Source organism: Silene latifolia, chromosome 9 (assembly GCF_048544455.1).
Source record: "Silene latifolia isolate original U9 population chromosome 9, ASM4854445v1, whole genome shotgun sequence".
In the NCBI taxonomy this organism is placed as follows: domain Eukaryota; kingdom Viridiplantae; phylum Streptophyta; class Magnoliopsida; order Caryophyllales; family Caryophyllaceae; genus Silene; species Silene latifolia.
The window spans coordinates 13,598,229-13,617,014 of NC_133534.1; the positions used below are offsets into that span (position 1 = coordinate 13,598,229).

General features: G+C 37.0%; 1 protein-coding gene across 3 annotated transcripts; it reads left to right on the forward strand.

The window, feature by feature from the left end:
• The first annotated feature begins 364 nt into the window (after positions 1-364).
• LOC141599134 (alpha-mannosidase At3g26720-like) lies at positions 365-16,787 on the forward strand. 3 transcript variants are annotated; one of them, XM_074419057.1, is made up of 29 exons: positions 365-698; positions 4,932-5,015; positions 5,169-5,257; positions 5,459-5,633; positions 6,123-6,242; positions 6,395-6,478; positions 6,572-6,643; positions 7,645-7,758; positions 7,871-7,971; positions 8,056-8,149; positions 8,389-8,556; positions 8,656-8,730; positions 9,050-9,115; positions 9,201-9,257; positions 9,758-9,974; positions 10,058-10,197; positions 11,164-11,232; positions 11,400-11,459; positions 11,909-11,980; positions 12,952-12,999; positions 13,085-13,204; positions 14,054-14,119; positions 14,564-14,676; positions 14,790-14,874; positions 14,999-15,109; positions 15,255-15,350; positions 15,461-15,508; positions 16,227-16,295; positions 16,381-16,787. In XM_074419057.1, the coding sequence occupies exons 1-29, from the start codon at positions 495-497 to the stop codon at positions 16,588-16,590; spliced, it is 3,027 nt and encodes a 1,008-aa protein (XP_074275158.1). In that variant the 5' UTR covers positions 365-494; the 3' UTR covers positions 16,591-16,787. The 3 variants fall into 3 exon arrangements, with proteins under 3 accessions (XP_074275158.1, XP_074275157.1, XP_074275159.1); XM_074419056.1 differs by lacking the exon at positions 365-698 and adding an exon at positions 3,323-3,922; XM_074419058.1 differs by lacking the exon at positions 365-698 and adding an exon at positions 3,495-3,922 and having other exon boundaries at positions 9,201-9,261; positions 9,762-9,974.
• The last annotated feature ends 1,999 nt before the right edge of the window (positions 16,788-18,786 follow it).

Consider the following 18,786-nt stretch of genomic DNA (forward strand, 5'->3'; position numbering starts at 1 on the left):
GATTTCGGCTGCATCTAAAATTGTAATCCACAGCTTTCAATTTATGTTAATTTTCATTTTCTATTTTTGTTTATTGGTCGATGAATTTATCACTTACGGGAGTTTTGTTATTGGTCGATGGATGACGGATTTAACTCTTATGGCTTTTGTTACTGGTTGAAGGATTTACACTTTTACAGTGGAGTGAGAAATTTGGCAGAAACTTGTATTTTTACAAATATCCGATAAATAATCAAGTGTTGCTTGTAACCGTCACAAGTTCTGATGTCTCACAACCCCTTTTCTTTTCAACATTATCTAAATCGGTGATTGTCATAAGTAAGAATTGTGATAAATAATAAAGTATCTTAGGATTGTTGATCTCACATGATGGTTATTAAATTTAATCAAAATTTAATTGATATTATATGCTGTTGTCAGAATCAAACTTAATTAATTGATATCTCACATGATTTTAACACAACTTCCTTATTGAACTCATTGTATAATCAACAATGGCGATTTGTACAATGTTGTTCCAAATATTGGTGGGTTTGTTAATGTTTTTGGGTGTAAAATCAGAATTTATAGAGTATAATACTTCTGGGAAATTAGTTTCTGGGAAAATTAATGTGCATTTGGTACCTCATACTCATGATGATGTTGGCTGGTTGAAGACTATTGATCAGTACTACCTTGGTGCCAACAATTCCATCGCGGTTTTTCTCTCTTCCCTTTTCATATGTTTTTGTTTCGTTAATATTGTGTTTCATAATTCAATAAGTCTCCCTTAAAACGACATTATTCGTCTTAAGCTTAAGACGGGTCAAGTGGTATGATATTTGACCAGCTTGACCCGTCTTAAGCTTAAGACGGATAATACCGTCTTAAAAGAGATTTTGTGTTCATAATTTGTGTAATGTTTTGAGTTAGTGTCAGTGGCGAATCTAGGATTTATGGAATGGGGGTGTTTAATGAAATTGGAATATGAAGTTTATGCCACATTGGTAAAATCCTTATAGTGACTTATATGTTTACACTTTATTTTGTGACGGGGAAATAAAGAAAGTGTAAACATATCACTGGAACGGAGGGAGTACTAAACAATACACAGAAACAAGTGCCCAATCACTCAAAATAACCTAAGGAAATTAAAAATTCCGAATTTTAAGAACTTCAACATAATAAGCTTTAGTATATCAGTAATTAGTGTGTGAGACGGTATGATATTATAAGGCGGTTTATGTGTAAAAAAAATTACTCAAGTGATAGTAATAAATGAATGAAATTTTATAGAAAAGGATCGTCTCATGGTATAAAACGTCTTATTCTAAAATTTGGGTTATTATATACTCCCTCCTAATGTCTATGTTTGCCCCATTTCATTTGGGCACAAAGAATAAGAAAACTAATAAACAATGAAAAAGTAATGTTAAAGTTGGTAGTGGGTCTCACTTAAGCTAATAAACAATGAAAAAAATAATGAATATGTTCATAATAGAGTGGCAAAAGTTGTAAATAGAAAAAGGTCTTAAGGATAATATGGTCAAAAAGGTGTCTCAATAAGGGAAGTTGAGAAATGGGGCAAACACAAAAACTTTGCCATTAAGAGGAAATGGGGCAAACATAGACATTTGGAGGGAGTAATTGTTAAATACTCTCTCAGTCCCACTGTAAACATATTACCGGGACAGAGGAAGTAGTTTGTTATAAATACATAATATGAATCAAATTGTAAGTATATCATATAAATCGAATATCAAAATCGATAATCGAATATTTACAAAGTTATCCGTTGACTAATGGACTAACAACGAAGGCCACATGTGACATGTTCCTTATCCGGTTAAGAGCATAGACCGATCCGACAACAAGAAGGAACAAATATAATCAAAAAAGAAAAGAAAACAAAGCTCAAACATAAGAGACTGATCTCCTTCTCACAAACTCCATCACCTCTTCATCTTCTTCCCTAACTCCAGTCACCCGATTGCTCAGGAAATTACACCGATTGCTCGGACTCATTCCATTCCATCACCGATCTAATCAATAGTAGTCCTTTTCATCTCATTTCTCTATTTTACCAATCTAATCCGAATTGAATAGGATGTTGAAATACTACATACCTTGATGAAGACATTTTGTCTAACGGCTGTTGCTCGCCGGAGACGATAAATTAGAAATTTGGGGAAGATGTAATAATGAAATAGGATTAAACTGGTCAAACAAGGAGGAAGTTGGAGAGATGGGGTTTGCAATTTGTTCCTCTGTCTGTTAGTAAGAATACTGGGTAACGATTTTAATTTTTTTTTTCCAAATTAATGGGGGTGAGGGTTCACCCCCATCACCCCCTGTAGATCCGCCCATGGTTAGTGTGGGTATTCCTCCTATTGTCATTTGATTTCATAGGTGTATCTTGGCGGCGCCGCGGCGGTATTAATGAAATGACAAACTAGAACATACTCCGTATAATTTGGTATAGGAAATGTTAGACTTTAGGGTCGAAAATATTGTCTTTGATGTATTCAGAGGCTGTATTATTTTAGAGTCGAAGGGATGATTAGCCTTTTCTCTATATAACCATCTCGGACGAGCCAATGTGAGTATTCCCCGAGCTACAATCAAATTCTCCAAACATTAGATGTGGTCTTCAAAGCGTCTTGCTTGTGACCTCTCACAAAAAAGGAGAGGGGACAAGGTGGGGCACCTCCCATGTGCTTCCCACTCATCTCTCAATGGGCATTTTATGAGAGGAAACGGTATCCGTCACGTCTTTAATGAGATTTTGTGGTCTTCTTTTGAATATTTTTCGTGTGAATTTTGAAAATAGAAAAGAATATAGAACCATTTGTAACATAATTTATGTGCTCTTCTTCACAAGTCACAACTCACAAAATGACTCATTATATTGCCAAGTAGTATAAATAATAGACTTCATGCTCAAATGTACGCACAGAGAGACTAAAAACAACTGAGGAGAGAATTGTGGGATGATGAAAATTTGTGGGACATTTATAAACAATCAGCAAAATCTTGTCTATGACAGTCACAAGCATTGTGAGTTGTGACGGTCTCACACCCCATTTTCTTCTTAATATTATTTAAAATTGGTGTGAATTGAAAGTTTGTCACGGTTACAAACAATTTTTTTTTGATAAATAATAACGGGGCTAAGATTTAAATTTTATAGCCGAAAAATTTATGCTTAATGATATACACCATGGTAAGGTAAAGCAAGTTAAAAATCGAAAATTTTAACTAAAACTTTTCGATGCAAATTCTTATTTCAGACAACCACTTTTCATCTGAAGCTTCATATAATATATGTGTGATCATTTTATAGTTAAATGTAACCACAATGTACAACCAGTATTATAGCTTAGGGTAACTTGTTTTTTAATAGTGATCATATTTGGCTGTGATATGGTTACAAAATCTTGTCTTATCGCTTCAAACCAAAATGACTCATCTGAAGTAAAACCAACTACTTTTTCTTCAAGTCTCTATTCGTTTTCACTCTCTCACTGTACAGTCCACTACTACACTCAATAGTCAATACATCATTTCCCTTTCGACAGAAGCGATCATAAACCGTGAGCATGAAACAAATATAATTAATATGCTTAATTAATTTATACTGTATCAAATGATTATTGTCAAAATTTAATCAACCCCACTAACAATTTCCTTCATATAATCATCTGTATTAAACTCAATTGTAAAGTTACTGCAATCAACAATGGCGATTTGTACACTGTTGTTCCAAGTTTTGGTGGGTTTGTTGATGTTTGTGAGTGTAAAATCAGAGTTTATAGAGTATAATACTTCTGGGAAATTAGTTTCTGGGAAAATTAATGTGCATTTGGTTCCTCATACTCATGATGATGTTGGTTGGTTGAAGACTGTTGATCAGTACTATGTTGGTGCCAACAATTCCATCAGGGTTTCTGTCTCTCCCTTTTTCATATGCACAATTGTAGAATAAGATCGTCTTGTGGGGTGAGACGGTCCTTTTATCTATAAAAACCCTCATTTATTGTGAGACGGTATTACACTGTGAGATGGTCTTATACAATAGTTACTGTTTCATATGTTCTTGCTTGATCATGGTTTTGTTTGTTCTTTTATTGCTATGTTCTCAGAAATATTAAGATGTTAGTATGTTACTATTTCATTTATTCCAAGTTTGGTAATTTGTGTAGTTATTTACTCCCTCCGTCCCGATCAATTGTTGTCCTTTGGTTTTGGCACAAAGACCAAGGAAAGAGGGGGACCAATTACTAAATGACAAGTGGAACAAATTGAGTGTGAATGATCAAATTGTTTATCAAGTTCATTCTTAAAATAGAAAGGACAACAATTAACCGAGACACCCAAAAATGGAAAAGGACAACAAACGTCCGGGGACATAGGGAGTAGTTATTTATTTGGTAGTTTGGTAATTTGTTTGAGTTGGTGTGGAAGATTGGGTGGAACATGTTGATAAGCCTAGCTGTAGCGGTATTCCTCCTATTGTCATTTGGTTTTAAGGCTGTGTCTTGACGGGCTTATGAACGAAGTAACGAGATTATGAGATAAGATATTGGGTGAGAAAAGTAAGATTTGAGTTTAGGGTTGAATATTGTGATTCTATTGTATCTGTTTCGAGTCGATGGGGGCAACCAACCCTATTATCCCTGTTGCTGTGTCCCTGATTATGGACGTTGGGTGGTACTCTTAGCATTATTTTCAGTCGATTCTCATGCATTTCTCTTCCGGGGTTTTCATATATTTTGCATGTTTGTAATTTTCTCCTTTTTTTACCAGTTGATGAGTAAAATAATTGATTTACTTCTATCTTTCACATTGATTTATTTAGAGTGTGAATAATTGATATCCCTGACATTATAAACAATACTTTCATTTCTGCTCATGTTGTAACTGATGAGACATTGGGTGGTTTGATATGGCAGGGAGCTTGCGTGCAGAACGTGCTGGATTCTGTTATCTCATCTTTGTTGGAAGATGAGAATCGCAAGTTTATATATGTTGAAATGGCAAGAATCTCAAAACCCTCTCTGTGATTGATCTTATTTGATTGGTTGCTTGGTAATTAATACCGTATGCATAAGATTATGACCGATTAGTCTCCTGATTTAAAAATTGAAGTTTGGTGCTTGCATTTATTTGGTTATGGCCTCATTGTGCAGGCATTTTTCAAGCGGTGGTGGAGACAGCAAAGTCCAAAGCTTAAGGCTAAGGTCAAGGAGCTGGTCAACTCTGGTCAACTGGAGTTTATGTATGACTTACTAATCTAAATTTGTACTCCGTAATATTATTTTGTATAAGCTCTTGTTGCTGACATTTTTCATTCTATCGTCCCCAATTGAATCTGCTTCTTAGGAAGTAGGAGTAGACTTTCTATGCTAGTTGATATGCTTACTTGGAGCTGTTGATTGATGTTCCGAACCATTTTCTCACTACTTTTGCATTAATGTAGAAACGGAGGATGGTGCATGCATGATGAGGCAACACCACATTACATTGACCTCATTGATCAGACTACTCTGGGACATCGGTTCATCAAGGATGAATTTGATCAGATGCCTCGAGTTGGGTGGCAGATTGATCCATTTGGACATTCTGCTGTCCAAGGTTATTTGCTTGGTGCTGAGGTATCATCCATATTTATGAGGCATTCACCACTTGAAGTTTGTTAGTTATAGGATGCATGTGAATCTGGCAAAATTTTCGTACTTCTTGTTTGGATGATTTCTCTGTTAGATGTGGAGTTTGACTTCAGCATGTTCCTGTAAAATCTAGACATTATATTTTAGGATCCTAGCTTTCGATTTTCGTTGAAGCTGCTGGTGCTATGTGTCTATGTGGGTGTCTAATAGTTTGAATATTCTAATAAAATTGGTTTTAAACATTGAAATATCGATAGCCCAATAGGCAACGTCAATCGCCATACTCTGGTAGAGAGAATCACCTAGTGACAGTAATGTGTTTTTTTTCCCTCATAAGAAATCGCACTAGGATGTTGAATATCACATTGATGAAGCAATAGATGTCTTTGTTGATAAAATGATACTGATTTTATCTTTCTAAGAAGTACTTAGTTCTCGTAGCTGTCAGTCTAACCTATAGGTTCCTTATTGCAGCTAGGATTTGATTCGTTGTACTTTGCTCGAATTGATTACCAAGACAGAGCGAAAAGGAAAAATGAAAAGACACTTGAGATGGTGTGGCGTGGTTCTAGGTCACTTGGTTCAACCTCACAGGTACGCCTTATTCAAGTATGAGGTTTTCCCCCTTATCCGTTGAAAAATTGGATACTCCACCTGCAATTAGTATCTTTTTTCAAGCATCTTCGTGTCTTGTTCTTTGTCCTCTCTATCCCGAATCCTAGCTAAGTTGGCTAACACTTTCACAGATCTTTACTGGAATATTTCCTGTACATTATAACCCCCCTGATGGGTTCCAATTTGAAATAAACGATGCGTCCCCTCCTGTTCAGGTATGTATTACTTTTTATTCAGATCTTTGTTTATTTTAATAATTAGTTGATGCTAATACAAAATTAGGTGGGCCAATTTTTTCCTTGTTGAAGGATGATCCTCTATTATTCGGCTTTAATGTTCAAGAAAGAGTGAACGACTTTGTTGCTGCTGCTGTAGCACAGGTGAGTCTATGGAGGGGTGTTTTAAAATTACTTCCGTAGTTTTTTTTAATTAATTTATCTGGTTGATAACTTTGGGTTCTTATTTCTCCCTTCTCACTCTATTAGCTAAAGTTAGTTTCCGATACAAAGGGAAAATTGGCTGACGAATGTTTGTTTAGCTGTTTAGCTTTTCAAATCCAAGGGCTTAAATTATTTATTTTGAGCTGGAGATGGGATCCTTAGAATGCCAACCTCATTAGATACTAACACTTGATCTGGATGGAGTATTAGGAGTGAGGGATTAGGGCATTATGTCAAAAGATGATTCTTTTCCCCTAAGAATGATAGTCTGCACGCTCGACGGTTGCACCTCGGGGTAAAATTTTGCAGTAACTCTTTACTCTGTTGCTCATAGAGGGGTAAATTTTTTAGGAAAGCGAATACCTGTCCTAGGAGAATATAACCAACTTGGTATTTTCTTATCATATATTCCCTTATAGTACTTAACTACTAACATAAGAGCGAATGAGCGATTCAAGTCATGTCCTCTAACGGACAGCAACAAAGGGACAGGCAGGTGATTAGCTCATATTTCGGTACCACACTAAATGAAGGTTTATTGTAGTTGGTAATCATGGCTTTAAGGATGTCTGGAGGGAATATGATTTTCTTGCGAAAAGTATTGGGAACAAGTGTATGTGCGAATGTTTCATGTATTATGTGAAATAAGAGGTTATATGAGAGAAGTTAAACTAGAAACATGGAATAACTTAGATGACATAAAAATTCAACGAGATTGTTTGGCGTCATTCTGTTTTGGTTATCTCGGTTCAGTTGGCTGATTAGATCATATTTCGTACCACACTCATCCAATTAGGATTTGAATATAGGTCGGACCTCACAATTATATCTGAATCCAACAGAATCTGGTCCAGCCCGTAGCTATCCCATAGGCAATTAGGTACTGTAGTAGAAGGATTACAAAAGAGAGAGCTTATGCCATTCGTTTTTATGTCATGCAGGCAAACATTACCAGAACAAATCATATAATGTGGACCATGGGTGAAGATTTTCGATATCAGTATGCCAATTCATGGTACAGGCAGATGGACAAGCTGATTCATTATGTGAATTTGGTATTTTATGCTAACTGTTCAATGTTTCATTCAATAATCTATGCATCTTTGCCCTTTCTTTATTGTAGCCGATCTCATGTTTAATGTTGCATAATGTTGACATTGGATGCAGGATGGTCGTGTCAATGCATTATATTCAACACCTTCTTTGTACACAGATGCAAAACATGCTGCAAATGAAACATGGCCTGTCAAAACTGATGATTTTTTCCCGTGAGTTTTACATTTTCGGGAACAATTGACTGAATCCTTTCTTAAAGCAACAATTGTACTAATGCAATTCATTTGGTCCTTCAGCTACGCCGACCGTGCCAACGCATACTGGACTGGATACTTCACAAGTAGGCCTGCTTTTAAAGGTTATGTCAGAGCGATGAGTGGTTACTACTTGGTACTCTCTTTCTTCATGAATAAACTTCTTAGTTTCCATTTTGGGAGGTCCATGAATAAAGTTCCTACTTTGAATATTTCGTTTTCTGCATGCTTTTGTGGTCATTGTGGTTTGCTACCTACCTCTTTCATCAACTACATTTCCAACTATCAAATATGTGCTTTGTAATCTTTTGAAATGCTCAATGTCTTACATTATGAGTATCTATAACTTTTCTCTGTTTTTTTATTTGTTGTCAGGCAGCAAGGCAATTGGAATTTCTTAAAGGAAGGAATGGCTCGGTTTCTCAAACAGAAACGTTGGCCGCTGCTTTGGCAATCTCTCAACATCATGATGCAGTTAGTGGTACCGAAAGACAGCATGTAGCTGATGATTATACATTGCGGTTGCACACAGGTTATTTAGAGGTGCCATTTTGCTTGTTGTGGAATTTTTGTGCAGATTTGGAGTTGAAAAAAGCTGTGTTGTACCATAAATTAACTAGCTATGCTAATTCTCAATCGCAGGCTGAGAAAGTAGTTTCGTCCTCCCTCACTTCTTTGACCAGTACCCATGGAGAATCACAAACCAGCTTTCAACAGGCAATACACTCCCCATTCACTTATAGTTATATGAAGATCGGATCCTTGACAGTTTGCATTATTATTTGTGTCTGAAGATATTTTAATGCCGACAGCAAAAGACCTTGAAACTGAATAATGGTTTCTAAAAGCATATATATCTGCCCTCTGCTACTGTATAGAAACTGCTGCTAAAAAAAATTATGGATAGTGCCGATGGAACTCCGAATATAAATATTACCATAATGTGGTTAAAAGTCACATGCTACATTTAGAATACCTGTAACTCTAATAAAATGCTATTGTACTTCTCTAATTTGGTTTGGTGGTTTGCTTGCAGTGCCCTCTTCTTAATATAAGTTATTGCCCACCATCAGAAGAGATTTTGCCAAAGGGGAAGAGTTTGGTATATGAATCTCATGTTTGGTTTTTGAATGTTTCACGCGTTATAGAATTTACTGGCTTCAATTTGACCATCATTTCTATTTCAGGTAGTTGTCGTTTACAACTCTCTAGGTTGGAAAAGAGACGAAGTGATACGAATTCCAGTTAGTGCTCTTTATCTTCATTCTCCCTCTTAAAACTGTGTATATTTTTCATATCTAGATCTGATTTCCTGTTTCTTTTCTCAATCTATATGCAGAGTTACAGCCGTAATTGTAAATTTTAAAGTGTAATTATAAAGCAATCAAATAGACGTATTTATATGTCCAAATTCGGACACAGTATGAATTAAATCTCTTAAACACGGGATTTCCTAAATTGAGGATACGGGAATTGTCATCTAAAAATAAATATATACAAAATTAAGATATGTTAGTGTTTTTAAAATTAAATATAGAGATGTCAGTACTTTTTGTCATGCAGCCCTCCCTTTTTGGCTATATAAAGTGAAACTTTAGATTGTTAAGGGCTGGGTATAGATGTCATTCCCATAATCCCATGTACTTGTGTTCCTTATTAGATACTAGTACGACCCTAGAAGTGAATTGTTGAAGGAGCATAGTCTTAAGTAATTCAAATTGAGAGCAGATCCATTGTTTCACAGGTAGATGTTGACAAGGTCCTAGTACAGGATTCCAAGGGAAAAGAAGTCGAATCACAGCTGCTGCCTCTAACTAACGCCTCACTGAGCATCAGAAATGATCATTTGAAAGCTTATCTGGGTAAACAACCAGATGGTGCCACCAAGCATTGGCTTGCTTTTCACGTATCTGTACCACCGCTTGGATTCAGTACCTATATTGTTTCCTCTTCTCAAGCAGGTTTGCTATTTACACTATTCACTTTAGTACCGACCTTTGTGTCTGCTTTAGTTGTATAATTTCTTTAAAAATTTGTCTTGAAGGGACAAAGTCAGCTGTCTCAACAACATTTACTGTAGAAGGAAATGCCAATAATACCATAAAGGTCGGACAAGGGAATTTGAAGTTACTATATTCTGCCAGCAAAGGAACCCTTACTCGGTATATAAATAATCGAAATATGGTGAGTTGTGTTTCTAAGATGCAATTTCCTGACTTGATGTTCTGCTATTTTTATGCAAATCTGTTATCTAAGTTGATGCATATGCAAGCAAAAAAGTCTAGTAAATCACTTGCCAATGTTATGTATGGTGCAATATATCACACCGTTATCTGAATTGGCAATTACGTTGAGGTATTCGGGTCCAAGACACCGTAGAACATATTTTTTGCGCATCTTATTTTACTTTTGTACTAAAAATATTAAAATCTATAATTTTTGTATTATAATAGGATTAATAGCCTGAAAATCGTGAACATAACAAAGAACCAAAAATTGGCGCAATTTATGGGTCATCTGGAAAGAGCCTCTACTCCACCCCTAACATCCCACCATTTACAAGAGCCCTTGAGGCATTGAGGTCATGTTTTATTAGATACAAAGCTACTTAGGTCCTTCCCTGCAACTAGTTATCTGTACCGAAAAACCTGGAATGCTGCCCATTCTTTTATTTGGTTAACGTTTTCCATCCTGTCTGAGTGTCTGGGAACTTTGGATTAGATAGAATTTTACTGCCGAGAGCCAGTGTAACTCTATCTAGATTTTTCTTTGGTTCCTGATGCCATATTCAGGAGTTCTGTGTACTTATCCTTTAGGCTCATTTTGAAGGAGAGACAATGGTCAAGAACTTCCGTAAATTTATCTAAAATTCAAACATAATGGCCGTGTAACTTTTGAGCAAGATGTTAGTGCTTAATTAACACAATGACTTTGGTTTTGTGTCGAAAGGATCTGTGGTTTCACTTATTGAGAACCTTGTTTAATTTGACGTGGTTTACAACACACATTGTAACTTATGTTATGACAATAGTGCTGATAAAGAATCCTCGTATGCAAAGGCTAATCCTTTAAAATATGCACGCTGTTTGAAGTTGTGGACTTGCAAGAGCATCCTAATATTGACAAAGTGTTTTGGCCTTCTTGGTAAAGGTTAATGCCGTTACTGAGCAATCGTATAGTTATTACTCTGGATTCAGCGGAACAGATGCAGATTCGCAGGTAACAATATGCATTTCATATAAAGTTATCAATTTCCCTTTTTCATTGTCCTTAACTCCTTATCGTTTAGTCATTGTGACCTTGAACTGGGTGTTGATCCCTTTGTAACTTTCATTTTATCTATATCTCCTTCTTGGGCTTAATTTGTTAATGCTTTTTTCATGTAGGCCTCTGGGGCTTATATTTTCCGCCCAAATGGCACATTTTCCATTGGAACTCAGAAACAGGTATTTACGTTCTTTACTCTATTTCAGAAAGTGTTCCCATCTCAAATTGGTGAAAAGACTCACTACTCACTAGCCTTTGGCTTTAGAAAGGATGGAATAAAGCAAAGTGACGCACTCAACTCTCTATGCTTCTTGTATCGTGAATTAGCAGAGCGTCGATGAATCTTACGACATATTTATTTTGTGTCCTTCGAAAACAACCCTTATGTATTGAAGGGGTAAGGTTTCGTATATCCACCCCCTCTTATCCCACCACAAGCGGCAGCCGTTAAGGAATTGGAGTAATTGTGGTAGGCGCCATTTAGGCACGGGGGTAATTGGGGTGGGAGCCCTTTGAGGAATTGGGATAATGTTCGTATCGTGTAACTCTATCACACGTGATCTTTGCCTGTACCGGCTTTGTTTCTTGATCATGCCCTAAAGTAAAAGTGTTTTTTTTTTGGCGGCAGGCTTCGTTGACTGTTATGAGAGGCCCACTATTTGATGAGGTTCATCAACAACCGACACCGTGGATATATCAGGTGCTTGTCATATGAACCTAACAACGTATGATACTTAAATGGTTTCATTTAAAACTTCGGTTTGGAATCTATAGTTAGCTGTGATACTGAAAAGGTGCGTGATGATTCTTTGCCTGCACCAATTTATTTATGGAGTTAACACATTTTTCGCCGACAATTTATTGTACCACAACGTTTTGCTGTTGTAGCTGTCACAAGGTTCGTTCATATGTGTTCCAAACAATCCTGTTATCTGAAAATGCAGCTCTACCCACTGCACATTGCTTATATCTCTTAGGGGGTGTTTGGTTCACACAAAAAAGGTATGCGGTATGGGTTTGGAATGAACCAAACCCATACCAATTGTTTGTTTGGCAAATACAAGGGTTTCATACCCATACCTCAAACCCATGAGGTATGGCCAGGGTTTCTCATACCCAAGGAGGGGGTTGAGTATGAGATTGATACCTATGGGTATCAAACTAAAATGAACAAAAATATGAAAAAGCAAATTATAGCATATTCTTAATCCAATTTTTTATATACTTATTTGATTAAATAATCATTTTCATGATTTTATAATATTGAAAATTATTATTTACAATATTTTAATTTACGCATTTTAACCTTAGTTGAGGTTCAAACCCATACCACTAAAAAATGAAACAAGCACAAGGTATGAGGAATCAAGTTCCAAACCCATACCACCCGGGTATGATTCCTGATTCCAAACCCATACCCGTGCACGAAAACTTAGAAGTGGGAAAAATTGAAACTACAAATTTAATTCTGGCCTTTATCATACGGTCTTGTACAAATACTAGAAGATCTGCTGGCTGACAAAACTTGTGTACTGTTTGCATCTTTCTAGGTTTTCTAGGAATTCTTAGCAGGTTACGAATGCCATGTTGACTCTGCTCCCTAATATTATACACTTGTGTTTTTTAAGCACAGAACATATTCCTCTAAGTTCCACATGAATTTGTTTGCAGGTAACTAGAGTATACAAAGGAAAGGAGCACGCTGAAGTAGAGTTCACGGTCGGTTTGTGTGTTATGCACTTATGCCTTTATTTACACCGATTCTACTAGTCCCCGAATTCCTTATCTATACATTCCTTTTTAGATTGGACCTATACCTATCGATGATGGAGTTGGTAAAGAAGTTGTCACCCAGATCAGGACACCCATGAAGACGAATAGGACTTTTTACACAGATTCCAACGGACGTGATTTTATAAAAAGAGTAAGTTAACATTTGGCAATTAATATCTTTTTTTGTGGAGTTGTCACTTCCTCAGTGTGTTTTGTTATTTGACTTTAGAGGGAAAGCATGACATAATTGATATTTTATAACAAGAGAAAGGCGTGATGTGAACACTGATATTCTATGGTGTACCCCTGAGTTTTTCGGTTTTCTATGTTGTACCCCTCTTTTTTTTTTAATTCTACATTGTACCCCTAAACTTCTTACTTATTTCTCCATCATAACTTCGTTTAACTCTTCATTAACTTTATCACTATCAAACGACCGTACTTTGACCTTTGTTCTGACTTATTAATTGTATATCACTATTCTATATGAGAAACATCACAAATCACTTTTAATAAGCATCAACTACTATTAAAAACATTTGTTATGAATCATGAATGATAATGGAGATTTTTTGAACTTTTACTTGGTTTCGTATACTATTTCTTGGGCTAATGAGTAATTCGGCGAACTAATAAGTAAATAAGTAGGTTGTCGAGTAATTGGGATGATAAATAGACGATTTAATAGATCATTTAAGAAACTAAGTTAGCAAAGACAATAAATAAGGTCATGTTATAGACTAATGTATAGAGTTTAGAGATACACCATAGAATATAAAAAAAAGGAGGGGTACAACGTAGAAAACCGAAAACTACGAGGGTACACCATAGAATATCCCTAAATTTTTTCTACAGCAGTTGCTCATTCCCCATTTCACTTAATGATGTAAATCCATGATTTTATGTTGCAATAATCAGGCATTAAATCAATTACGTTAAAAATCGTATGTCTGTAAACTTGTAAAGTTGTCCAAGCTGAGCATTTTGACCGATTATGCAGATTAGAGATTACAGAGAAGATTGGAACCTAGAAGTCAGTCAACCCATTGCAGGGAATTATTATCCGGTAAGCTACCTTCTCGTGTACTAATCCCTGATATTGTATTAGCCAGATTATTCATTTTGTTGTCTTTTTTCCTACGCTTGAGTAGATTGTCTTGTTCCCCATTCATGTAACTGGTTGGCAATAGTTTATCGCTGCACCTGGTCGAATATGGTTGTTCTGCACCATTCATGATCTATGCTATCTTGCAATAAAAGTTACTCAACTGATTATTTTATGTCCTATTGTCTTCTGAAATCCTGGTAAAGGCAGCCTTTAAAAATGGAAATAAGGGAAATCTGGTTTAAAAATCTGTTGTGCTTTATATAAGCAATAAGTAATCATAATCTTATGAAAAAACTGTACAGGACATGATATCTTACAGTAATGAATTTGTTGTCAGGCAGCTATTCTGTAAACTGACCATGCTCTTCTATAAAACCCTAATTATACGCTGGTTATTTACAGATAAATCTTGGAATCTTTATCAAAGATGAAAACACGGAATTATCAGTGTTGGTAGACCGTGCAGTTGGTGGGTCTAGCATAATGGATGGTCAAGTAGAATTAATGCTTCATAGGTATTCTCTCGAGTTACATTATTTTTAGTCAGTTTAGTCGCATTAATTTATGTCACACATATATCTGGTGCATATCTTGAAAAATATCTTTGCCACAAAATTATTGTTACCAGGAGGCTTCTTCATGATGATGCTAGAGGTGTTGGTGAGGTATTAAATGAAACAGTTTGCAGTCATGATGAGTGTAAAGGCTTGACGGTAAGCCATGTTGGCATGTTGCTTTGTGTTGATCCAAATTTATGTTTATGCGCACATGCTGTCCAAATGTGTAATGCCACAAAATTTTACTGCATTTTTCAAGCCTTAAATTTTCGTTCTGCAGATTAAAGGAAAATACTTTGTTAGAATTGATCGTACAGGTGAGGGTGCCAGATGGCGACGTACTTTTGGCCAGGAGATTTATTCCCCACTTATCTTAGCTTTCGCAGAACAGGTGACAAAATAATTAAGGCACCAAAATTCATAAGATTTCTAGAGCAATTTTCTTATAATATATGCTTGTACTTGACTGGATTTCTAGAGCAATTTTCGCAGAACAGGTGATGTAACATCTGTATTTCTCTCTTTGCACTTTCCAGGACAATGATGACTGGAGTAGTTCTCATGTACCGGTGTTTTCAGGAATAACTGCTTCCTACAGCCTTCCTGATAATGTTGCTATAATTACACTGCAGGCAAGTTTAGAATGCCTTTCAAGGATAATTTTTAAAGTAGTACCATATTTAACAAACTGTTCAAAACTATGTATTTGTTGGTTCAATCTAAATTTTTCTAACCACTTCAGGAACTGGACAACGGGAAAGTACTGCTTCGATTGGCTCATCTATATGAGGTTTGTCACGTTTGTGTCACTGTTCTTCGCTCCGTTTAGCTTGAATGTTGAGATGCATAATCACGTACGCATTTGTTTCTATGCTGATTGAGAACTGAGAAGCCATGGACGACATATACTAATATTCACGATGGTATCTCTAAAGAAACACATACTCGAAACCCATCTTACTCTGACCATATTTTCTGATGCTTGGGAATTTGTTGAAACTGACAGTAAAAAAGACACAAACCCGATACTGGGGCTTGCACCATCAATTATTTTTGTGTCTTCCTTAGTATATCCTTTTCAAAACAAGGTTCACATGCTCATCAGGCGGCAAAGGGTGTTTAGTAGTGTAATGTTACAGGCGGTTATAGGTAACTCACTCTCTTGTTTGTGATTAAGTCATGGATGGGTTCTAAACCAACATTTGACTGCCATGGCTGCCTATGTTTAGACAGCGGTATGAACTCACCAAATTAGCCACCCTATTTACTAAGGTATAGTGTCCGACTCAAAATACATAATCTTAGGCCACTTTTCGATTTTTACTTGAGACGCATGGGCTATTATTTCATACTTTAACTAACTGAGCCAACCTATCTTGTTCATGGTATTGCTATTTCCCATAATTTTTCTTGCAATTAGATTTATCTCCTCATTCTGGCTAACATATGTTTTTTTTTTTTTTTTTTTTGTTTTTTTTTTTTTTTTTTTTTTTTTTGCGTATGCAAAGACCGGAGAAGATAAAGACTTGTCAGCAATGGCAAATGTAGAGCTCAAGAAGCTCTTCCCTAACAAGACGGTAAATAAAACTGGTTTTTGTCTTGCTTACCCCAGTTTCCACGTAGTGCATACTCCCAAGTTTATTATAGCTGTTTCTTTTTCAGGTGACTAAAGTAACAGAGATGAATCTATCTGCGAATCAAGAAAGAGTGGAGATGGAGAGGAAGAGGTTAGTGTGGAAAGCAGAAGATTCTTCCGACAAAGAGACACAAGTGTCAAGAGGAGGACCTGTGAATCCCGTTGATCTGTTGGTGGAACTCGGCCCAATGGAAATTCGGACTTTCTTGGTAGACGTAGAGTACATACAGATGTAATATGTATGGTGCTTGACTTAGGTCCATGAAACCATGAAGGTGTAACAGTGTATATGTCAGAGTAGGGCTGGCCTTTGCATCTTTGTTCTTGAATGCTTTGGTTCATTTGTGGTCTATGCGGCTGTTGATTCGTGGAAACGCAAGTGATGGCAGAGTCACTAGAGTTGTTTCTAAATTCTAGTGTGCTTGACGAACAACTATTTTGGTTTTCCTCGCTCTGTGCCCCTACATTTGCCATTTTTGATTCAGGACGAAAAATTACGTCAAGGTGCATAAGCTATGTAGCTGAACTGAATGTTATGAACTAAATTAACTCGGCTGAAAAATAAGTCCGAAAAATTAGGGGATCGCTTCGTTGCAATAGAAGCGCAAGTGATGGAGGAGTCAGTGAGTCACAAGAGATATTTCTAAATTCTATTGTGCTTGACGAACCATTTTTTGTTTTCCCTCACTCCATGCCCCTACATTTGCCACTGACTCGAGAACGAAGAAGTAGATCAAGATGCATAAGCATGTAATTGAGCTTATGCACCTCTTTTCTATGACTTGTCCAAGCTTGTTAAAGCGGGCTTTTTAGCGTTGTCCATACTGGCCATTTTAAGGTAGTGGACTTGTTCGTGGACTTGCGTGCTTGAAGGTCCTATAGTATAGGACGGGCCTAATAGAATAGTTAGCCCAATAAAACGATGATGTGAGTGTTACTACAACTATTCATTTCGTGAGGAGATTGAGAGGCGTGGAACGCCGAACCGGAGTCGGCAAAGGATGACGACGAGTTGACTAGTGGAGGTGTATGATAAGGTTGTTCGTGGTGTTGGTGGTGAATATGGTGGGTGTTGGCTTCAAGTGTGTTGATTCCGAACAATTTTTTAAAATAATGCTCAAAAATAAAAAATTTATCGTTTCGGGTCGGTATTGAAACTAATTGTTGAAATGGTGTCCATGTAGGATTGTCATTCCCAAACCTAATTAACCCACCCCCTAACCCAACATCCCCTTTTCTTCCAACTCTCACCCTTACCGTTTACCCTTCAACACCTCCGGCTACCCCACCTCCGACAACTCCATCTCCGGCATATCCCCACCTTAGAATCCCACCTCCGACAACCCCCGATGTCGCCTAAGTCGCTGACCCCGCCACTGATATTACATCTTCTATCGAACCCGACTCTGTCCGCCCGAACCCACCACCGCGACCACCAAAAACCATCCCCACCACAGCTCTGTCTCACGACATTTGCAAGCCGATGAGGCATATTCCCTTTCCACGGTGGTCGGAAATAGAGAGGCATCACTGTATAAGGCGGCGACGATGAAGGTCGCATCTTTCGTGATGTTGTCCCGGATATAAGTCTTTGCGGGCGATAATAGGGTAGCCTTGGCGATGCGGTGGTGGTGAAGGTTGTTAATTGATAGGAAGTGATAGACGATCGTTGTGTTCGGGTTGGAGGAGAAAGGGGGTCGGGATTGTTGGGGAGGGGAGTGAACGATGGAGGAGGTGGTCGGAGGTGGGATTTTATGGTGGGGATATGACGGAGATGGAGTTGTCGGAGGTGGGGTAGCCGGAGGTGGTGAAGGGATAAACTGTGTAAAGGGTGAGAGTTGAATGGGAAGGGGATGCTGGGTTAGGGGGTGGGTTAACTAGGTTTGGGAATGACAAACCTACATGGACACCATTTCAACAATTAGTTTTAATACCGACCCGAAACGATAAATTTTTTATTTTTCAACATTATTTTAAAAACTCGTTCGTTGATTCCTTTTCCTTTTAAATGTCAGCCAAACATATTAGCATGATATAGATAATCCCTTCCCTTAGATCCCTTTCCTGATTTCATTTTATTTCTTAATTGAAAATTTCTATCTACCTTCTCTTTTTCACATTCTCTTCTACCTTCTCCTCTAATAAACAGTTAAAATACTATATAATTTGCCTCATTCACCTCCCATCCGACCCCACGCAATATATATATACTCCCTCCTATTCTAAATAAACTTCCTCATTTCCCTTATACACAAAATTTGAGGACACACAATTTCAACATACAATTAAATTTGGACCACACAAACACCTAACAAAAATAGAAATAGGAAAGTTATTGTGAATAGACGAAAAAAGGAAATAAGGAAGTTTATTTAGTATATAAGGGAGTATTAATTTAACTGCGTGTGAGAGGGTAAAGCCATAAAGGGAGA